We start from the raw sequence: 9148 nt of genomic DNA, 5'->3' as shown, positions 1-9148 counted from the left end.
TAGTAGAGACGGGGTTTTTCCATGTTGGTCAGGCTGGTCTCAAACTCCTGACCTCAGGTAATTCGCCCACCTCGGCCTCCCAAAGTGCTAGGAGCCACAGCACCTGGCCTTTCCTAGCATTTAAAATAGCTATGTCCAGTCTTCAGAACAGCCCTCTGGTGAGGTATGATCATGAGCCCCATGTTATAAAGTGAAGAGGAAACAGATTTTATAACTTGCCCAAGATCATCCAGCTAAATGGAGAAGTGGAGACTCAAAGTCTGGTCTGACTGTTTGTACTAGCTTAAGAACAGACTCTCAGCTGGATGCAGTGGCTCATACCTGTAATCTCAACACTTGAGGAGGCTGAGGCAGATGGATCACTTGAGCCCAGGAGACTACACAAACACACAAAAAATTAGCCAGGTGTGGTGGTGCATGCCTGCAGTCCAGCTACTCAGGAGGCTAAGGAGGGAGGATTGATTGAGCCCTGGTGATTGAGGCTGCAGTTAGCCATGATCACACCAAGAGAGGGAACAAGGAAGGTGGCTGTCAGTCACTGGTATCAGAGACAAGCAGAGACCAGAGAAGACAAAAGCAAAATCTTTCTTTGGCTGGGACTTGTCAGAAAGGCAATCTCCAGGCCTCATGTGCCTTATGTGTGGGCATCTCTGAAGGCAGAAAGGACTCCATTTTCCCTGGATGAAAATGGGCCTGTGAGCACGAGGCTGAGGTCTGACTCCTGGGGGCCACACAGGCAGGCCTGAGCACCTTGCCCCACCTCATTGAAGGGGGCTTAATGTCTGGGGCACAGTTGACTCCATCCCTCTTTTTCCTGTATGTTTTTTTTTTCAAGACAAGGTCTCTCACTCTGTCACACAGGCTGAAGTGCAGTGGCACCATCTCAGCTCACTGCAAACTCTGCCTGCCAGCTTCAAGTGATTCTCCCACCTCACCCTCCTGTGTAGCTGGGACTACAGGCACACGCATCCAGGCTTGTCTCCAACTCCTGACCTCAAGTGATCCGCCTGCCTCGTTTTTCCTGTATGTTCTAATGTTATTTCAGGGATCCCCTTTGCCTCACTCTGGCCATTCCAAAACATATATATATATATGTTTCATTTATATAAATCCAAATAAAAATATTAAAATTGCAAGTGAGATATTTTTGGCCTTAATCTTTGAATTTCAATGTTTTCTTATCTGTAGAGCAGATGTGCTAACTCCTATAATTCTGGGCAATGCCCATGTGATTCTTGGCCGCTTCAAGCCATCTCAGGTCTGATTTTCACACAAGTTCAGCAGCATTGGGCTAGAAGGGCACCGCCCTCCCACTCTGCTGCCACTTTGAATAGAAGTCCAAGCTTTCGCTTGCTTGCCCTGACTTTGATTCTTCACATTGCTGAGGAGCAGTGACTGAAGCTTAATCTCATTGTCTACAGTCTGTCTCCTCTATGGAGCTGCACTATTCTTTCCCGTCTCAATTATTTCTGATGTAACCAAAACACTCTCTCTCCCCATTGCCTTTTTTCTTTTGTGAAGACTTGGAAAGGGTCAGTTTCAGAGGCTTGAGCCCTGTGTTCTGACTTTCATAGACAGAGGCCTGTCACTCTTACATTTACAGGTCATCATTCTGAGCAATAAACTTTTTTTGAAGAGTAGTCCTACAAGCGCACTAAAAAGTTGCATTTGTATTTAACTTAAATAGAGAACCTTATGTGTAGTCCATGTTTCTGGACTCTATGCCTGATTTTGAATCACTGGACTTAAATTATTTGACTTACAACACTGATACCTCTTTTAAGTGAACCTAAACAAAGAATACCAGCCCTACATCCCACTCCCCACAAGATAACTGGGAAAGACACAAAGCCACGCTGAGAAAGGGCCATGGTTTGATATTGTCCAGTGAGTGTCTCTTGGCCTCAGAATGCTGCCACTTCCTGCAGTTCCAGCCCTCGGCTGTGGTCCATTCTGAGTAAGTGAATTCCTCTGTTAAAACTTGCACACAATAAGGAGATGGCGTCACCAACAGCCAGAGAAGTCAAGGGTCCTGATCCATCCAGAGACAAGGTGAAAAGGCAGGCTGGGAGGAAAAGGGGAACCAGCAGATTAGGCCAAGAGTGTAGCATCATGAAACGTGATGTCTTCATGAGAAATGCAAGGAAATAAAGCATTTGCTGTACATATCTAACCAGTATGAGAGAGGCCCCAGTTCTTCAGAGGAAAGCATATCAGGGAGGTCAGAAATTGGGCCAACCCCACGACATCAATGGTAGAGAATGGCACATGGGCCAAACAGGATGCATACCATCACCAGAAGTATCAGGGTCTCACCGGCTAAAGACATGTTACAAAGGTGCCCTCAGTCACCTGTCCAGAGAATAAAGCAGGGCCCAGGCAGGGAAAAACATACAAGGATACTGATCTTTAGCTGCTGGCTTCCTGGGGTCTTGATGCCTTGGAGATGAAGGATAATGGGGGAGCCTGAAAGGCATTCTTTAGGGGTTTCAGCTGACCCATCTCCCTCCATCTGCATCTTAGAGGCCACTCTTCTGAAATCTACAGGCTCATACCTGGTGGGCAGGGAATCTGTGCCACTTGGTCAGGTCAACACTTTCAGACCTCGTTCTCCCTGGTAAGGTTTATGATCATTAAGTCTAAAACATCTGCTCTTTTTCCTCAAGCAACTGTTACACCTGGGTGGCTGGAGAAGCCGCTCCAGGTGACGGTACAGCAGGCTGTCCTTAGTATGGAAGTTTGGCTTGTGGCCACAGCTATTTGCAGAGTGCCCACAAGACACGGTCCCGCCTCTATTCTCTGAGGGAACTACCCTGTCTCCCCTGAGAGGAGCTGAGTTCTAGAAGACTGCTGTAGGAGAGATTTGGTTTAAAGTTCTTTAAGTCAATGCTATTTCTGTCTGTGGCAGAACCCTGTGTCCAGGACAGAACAGATGGAGGCAGTGGCGTGCTGGTAAACCAGCTTTCTGGAGGAAAAAACACTACCACCACCGATTCATAGCACTTGTCAATTTTCATGGTGTAAATACCTCCACCATGATCAGATTTCAGGCCACCAAAGGTTTAAAAACCAGTTCACAAAAATCCTGGATATTTAACAATCGGCCAGCAGGGGCTGGCTCCAGCAGATCCAGGAATCTGGGGACCTGGGTTGCATAAGACATCCTTTTTCTCTGATGCTTTGAAATGTTATGAGCTTACCGTGTTCTTAAACTTCAGCTACAGAATCAAAACAGGGCAGAGACTTTCTGAAACTATCCTGACTCCCCCTTAACCTCACCAAAAGCTGAGGGTTTCATTTTAGTCCTTGAAAGAAGAATTCAAAAGTGGCAATTCTTGTTCTCTTTTCCAGGTATTTTAAGTGTCACAAATTAGAATCTGATGAAGAACTTCAGGTAGAAAGAATGTAAGAGCCAAATCTATGTGAGTTCTCAGGAATGAGTCTATGCAACATGGTACCAGGGGATACATGGGGATAGCATCTTGACATCACCTCTTAACCACAGGACTAGACAGTGGCAGAAGATGGGTGGCTTTGTAATGCTGAGCAATGCGAAGAGGGAGTTTTAAAGAAGGTTTTAGGACTTCATGTGTCTTTCGAGGAGAACTGACAGCAGGCTCCTTACCTCCAGTATCTTGGTTCCAAATCTTCACCTTGCAATCATGTGATGAGGTAGCAATTAAAGGCATCAAGGCCAATGCTCTTGGTAGAAAGACGCAGGATGCAACAGTCTGGAAATGCCCCTTATACTCACATATTCTGTTTCGAGTCTGTCTTAGGTCCCACAACTGCAAAGTAATGACATGGACCAGCTCATACTTACTCGTCTAGCTTCGTCCACGAATATCCATCACCCCCGCTCCCATGATGTACCTATTCCCTCCACTTACCTGCTCACGTATCTTCATCCATCCACAGACCCAACAACCCCCATCTAGTGATTATTTTAAGCCTCAACTATGTCTCAAACAACCCTGGTTAAGAATGTGTCATAAGTTTTTGCCTTTTTAATGGTTAGGGAAGTAAAAGCTCCTAGTCCTACAGCATGATGGTGTTCCATCATGGGGAACCCGAAACAACAGTATGGGGTTGTTTGCTTTCATGGCAACTCAAGAGCTGCCTTATTTCAACCTCTTGGCATCTGTGGGTCCTATGGCGACCCCATGGTTAGAAGTACCTCATAGGTATAAGTACATATAGGTGTAGACATTCTGATTTAATGCCTACATGCTGAACCTTGATGTGTGAAGACTAGTGTCTACAAGAGGGAAGTGCCAGTCAGTGCTGCCAGTCCCACTCTCATAGATACAGATCAGATCACAGCTGGAGAATAATGTTCAGAGAGGACAGCAAATTGAATTATGTCCAAAAAGATAATGAAGTTATTGGACAGCATGTTATCCAGGGAATAGCTGTAGAAGCTGGAAATGTTTCACTTAGAAAAGAGATGCTACATTCAAAGGCTGCAACACCCCAATCTACCATTTACTAGGGATATGGTCTTGTGCAAGAAATGTCAACTTGCCATGCCTCTATTTCCTTGTCTGTGAAATGGGAATTATAATAGTACCTAACTCATGGGGTTGTTTTTAAGGATTAAATGAGATATTACATGTAATGTGCTCAGCCCAGTGCCCAGCACACAAGAAATGTTCGATAAAATAGGAGGCATAATTGTTCTATTCGAATACTAGATAACCCTTTTAATTGATATTCTACAATTATGAATCTAAGGTGCTTTGGAGGAGCCTAGGCAATCTATTCCAAAATTAACTGCAAGGAAGGTATATGAGTAAGGGATGGAGTAGGCCCTGGACCAACACTAGAGCTCCAAATTTCCTAAAAAGCTTGAGCTTCTTTTACTGTGGCCATGCCTATAATGGGAATAAATCTCGTTCTTCAAACAGTCCCTCCCCTCTCCAAGCTCTGCTGCGAGTAGAGACATCAGCAGACTAGTTCTGTGTTTAGCTCTTCCCCATCTTGACTCTCATCCCATTCCTCTTTCCTACTACCAATTCAGAGAGCCCTAAGTTGATGAATGTTTCTTTTCTTTTCTTTCTTTATTTTTTTGAGATGGGGTCTCCCTTGTTGCCCAGGCTGGCCTCAAACTCCTGGGCTCAGTTGATCCTCCCACCTCAGCCTCTGAATAGCTTGGACTACAGGCACACGCCACCATGCCCAGCTAACTTTTTATTTTTATATAGAGACAGGGTCTTGCTCTGTTGCCCAAGCTAGTCTCAAACTCCTGGGCTCAAGTAATCCTCCTGCCTCAGCCTCCCCTATGAATGTTTCTTAAATGAAGCAACTGGAATGCAAAGAATCACTCACAGTATGATTTTGAAAGAGGCCTGAGCAATTAGCAGAGCTCGCCTGTGTAGAACAGCTACAGGCATGAGGCCAGAGTAAGTGATCTGTTCATCAGCAACCAGATACCTGGACCTTACACAGTCTCCTACCGTGGCTTCACAGCCTTCTCCTCCAAAGCCATTGCTGCAGGAGACACACTTGTGCCCATCCACACTGACTTCACAGTAGGTCTGAATGTACTGCTTTGCAGGAAACATATGAGCTACCTGCAGCCCCCGACTGTCCCATAATCTGAAAGAGATTAGGGCAGGAAATTAGCTTGTAGTAAATGTGGCTGAAATATACCCGTATTGTCCCACTACCATAAAAGTCTTGGCTCTTTGCTGTGTAGGCCAGCCAGATTGGAATGGCATGATTTACCTAAAAACAGCAGCATGAACCAGATCAATCTTTGAGACTCTAAAGCTGGCAGGAAGTAACCAAATTGAATGACATCTGAGTTCTTTCTATTTTGAGATCAGTTAATAGAAATTGAGACCAAGCACCTTAATTGTACAAGTTAATTTGTTAATTTGGTCCTTTGAGGCACTGCTTTCCATGGACAAAAGGATATTTCTGTGCCTGTGACTTAAATTTTTAAAAAGATACTTATTATGATACGGAAGATCAGTCATCATTCAGAATCAGTTACAGAAGATTTACATACAGGCCATGGCCAACCTTGGCTATGGGGTCCACTGGGGAGTATTTTGTTTTGCTCCTTATTTTATTTTTACCTCTTTACCCCATTCCTATCATTTTCTAAGGAGAATCTCTTCTGAGATCCAAAGTTTCTAGTTATGCTCTCCGGTCTAAGAACTATTGACTTTACTGACTCCCCTGATGCTGATTTCGACCCTGCTCCCCCAGGGAGGGCTTCAGCTGAAGGCTGGGTGACTGAGAACACCAGGAGCCATGCAGGAGTAGCAAGGAGAGCCAGGCAGCCCGACAGGGTGGGACAAGCAAATGACTGATTCTGGGGTTAATCTGAACACATTCACATAGCAGGAGCTGGCTGAATCAGATGCTTTGAAACCATCTAGAACAGGGGCTTTTACCAGGCCTGATCTCATGGTATACAGTCCCTACCTTAATGATCCATGGGGCCAGAGCAGAGAGGCCCCACCACCAGTGAAGGGCAGAGGAACAGAAGGCTCTGGGAAGGGCAGAGCAATGTGGAGAAGCAGAGTGGGAATGGAGCCATGTACACATGGGAGCCACAAACCTCACAAGAAACACTTTCACTGCGGCTCAGTAAGCCCACCTGAGGGTTTTATCTTCAGAGGTCTGTAGTATGTATGGTTCTCTGGGGACCCAGCACAGGTGAGTGACCTAGAAAAAGCAAAATGTTCAGAACTTCTCACACCAAGTCATTCCTCTGCTGTAATTCCTGTCAAATGTGCTAACTAGCATCACTGTGCCTCTTCTCAAGGATTCTGAACTAGCAAATTCATTTACAGGCATCTTACATTTTGCAGATACCTATCAGTCATGCTCTACCTGCATCTCCCAGGTTATCAGCAGCAAGGGAACAGCTGGGCCAGTTGTGAGCACCAAAATACATGCAGGCACCCTTAGAGTACCTGAAACCCCAGCTGTGTGGCAGATAGAACAGCCCCTGTTGTAAGGTGGGTTCACTGAAACTCTAGCCCAACACCTCATGGGGATCAGGAAGAGCATTCATGTTTCTCTTTATCCCTGCAGTCTCCTGCTTGGACAGGCATAAAACAGTTTCCAAAATAACCCAAAATAACAGGATTTTCTTTTCTTCCAGTAAACTCCACCAATATAGAGGGCATGGGGCAAGCACATCTGACCATTGGCAGTCATCTTCAAAATTAGAAAAGATGACTGGGACTGAAATTTGACGACCACTAAAAGAACATCTACTATAGGTCAGGTACAACGACAGGTATTTCACATCTAGTATTTCAATTCACCCTCTGAAGAACCTTAGCAGGTGATAGAATTCTCCCCGTTTTATAAATGAAGACATAGACACTCTAAGAGCTTAAGGAACTTCCTTGAGATAACATAGCTGGTAAGTATTAGATCCATGATTTGAACCTGGGTATGACTGACTCCAAAGGCTCTGCAGTTTATACCAGTCTGCTACTAGAAAACAACTGGTCCTTCAAAAGCAATGCAAATTCTACATAAAGCAAAAGGTAATGTTTATTTCTCCACATGATGTTACATGTATGAACATACAATAAGCGTAAGCTGTGAGCTCCTGGAGGACAGGAACTCTGTCCTTGGTCACTAACCCTGTTCCTAGCACAGTGTCTGGCCCACAGAAGAAAAGTAATAGTGAAATAAATAATGAAGACCATTTTTAATTCCCATATGAGTGAGTAAAATCATTGTCTGGAGCAGAAGACTCAAGGGACCATCTAATCTAATAACCCCGAGAGGCCAGGGTCTCACAGCAGATTAGGGGACAGCAATTGGGACCCAGGCTCTAATTTCTGCTCATGGGCCTCCTGATTTCTCTCCTGAGCCTTTCCTTCACCCCATGCTCCTTTCTGCTGCCCTGTTCTGTACCAAGTTCGAGTTCATACCACGTTTCTGGAGACAGATGCTCTTTCCACACTCTGTCCTGTCACCACATCCCACAGAAGCAGGGTGTTGTCCCGAGAGCCAGTGCACAGCTGTGATGAGTCTTTGGAAACAATGGTGAGAAGACAGCCTGTGAGAGGGGACCTGAACAGGGTTTTTCAGAAAGTATCAAGGTGTTGGGAAGAGGTTCACTTTGTTTTACCTGGACTCACAGCCAATCCGGTGACCACCATGGCATGGCCACACAATTGCTGCCTTGGTTGTGAGGAACCGTGCAAGTCCCACATCATGACCATCCTGTCACGAGAGGCACTGAAGAACTGGTTGGAATTGGGAATACAGGTTACCTGCTCAGGGAAAAAACAGTAACACTGAAATAGCTCTGGTGTGCTAGTTGGACTGGACTTTAAATTGGGGGAAAAAGATGAGTCTGCATAACTCCCTCCCCACACACTTCTTTTTTTTTTTTTTTGAGATGGAGTCTCACTGTCACCCAGGTTGGAGTGCAGTGGTGCGATCTTGGCTCACTGAAGCCTCCACCTCCCAGGTTCAAGTGATTCTCCTGCCTCAGCCTCCCGGGTGGCTGGGATTACAGGCGACAGCCACCACACCCAGCTAATTTTAATATTTTTAGTAGAGACAGGGTTTCACCACGTTGGCCAGGCTGGTCTCCAATTCCTGATCTCAGGTGAACCACCCACCTCGGCCTCCCAAAGTGCCGGGATTACAGGCGTGAGCCACCACGCCTGGCCCCCACACACACTTCTCAAGAGTAATACCTAAGCTTGAAATCTATGAATGCAAAGCATGGGCCAGTCTGAATTTCCACCTTTTTCAATGTTGTGCTACCTTTTCCTTTATGTAGCAGATTTCCTCCTGTCCTTCAGGGTAAGGTTAAAAATCTCACCTCCTCAGATCACGTTACCTTGGTGAGGATGTTTCCCTTCTTGGGCTTCCTATAGAACTTCCTCCTGTGGGATTCCTTTTACACCTGATCATCACTGCACCCCAAAAATGGATACTGTACTGTTATGACAGGTGATTCTGTTGTACTTATGATGAATTTGAAGTGAATCTCTGTTCCATTTTATGCTTTTTACCTTGAATACAACTTTGCTTGATATCATCATCCCAACTCCTGCTCTGTTTGTTCACATTTGCCTGATATATCTTTGCCGACCTGTTCTTCCTGTTCTGATCTCTTCCATCGTGTTCTTTTTTGTGTGGTTTTTTTTTTTTTTTT

At 45.3% G+C, this 9148-nt stretch overlaps 1 protein-coding gene across 2 annotated transcripts in view; it reads right to left on the bottom strand.

Moving 5' to 3' along the window:
- Positions 1 to 511: 511 nt before the first annotated feature.
- Positions 512 to 9148, bottom strand: part of WDR31 (WD repeat domain 31) — a 34081-nt gene continuing 25444 nt past the window's right edge. For both annotated transcript variants that reach the window (XM_011973688.1, XM_011973689.1), the window contains exons 6-11: positions 8108 to 8252; positions 7908 to 8008; positions 6611 to 6678; positions 5457 to 5598; positions 3626 to 3788; positions 512 to 2065 (exon numbers count right to left, since the gene is read on the bottom strand). In XM_011973688.1, the coding sequence (XP_011829078.1) occupies positions 1905 to 2065; positions 3626 to 3788; positions 5457 to 5598; positions 6611 to 6678; positions 7908 to 8008; positions 8108 to 8252 (780 nt within the window). In that variant the 3' untranslated portion in view covers positions 512 to 1904. The remainder of the gene's footprint in view (positions 2066 to 3625; positions 3789 to 5456; positions 5599 to 6610; positions 6679 to 7907; positions 8009 to 8107; positions 8253 to 9148) is intronic.

This window comes from Mandrillus leucophaeus, unplaced genomic scaffold, assembly GCF_000951045.1.
Source record: "Mandrillus leucophaeus isolate KB7577 unplaced genomic scaffold, Mleu.le_1.0 Scaffold1394, whole genome shotgun sequence".
Classification (NCBI taxonomy): domain Eukaryota; kingdom Metazoa; phylum Chordata; class Mammalia; order Primates; family Cercopithecidae; genus Mandrillus; species Mandrillus leucophaeus.
Note: the sequence above shows the minus strand (reverse complement) of the source record. Positions and strands in the feature narration are given on the sequence as shown.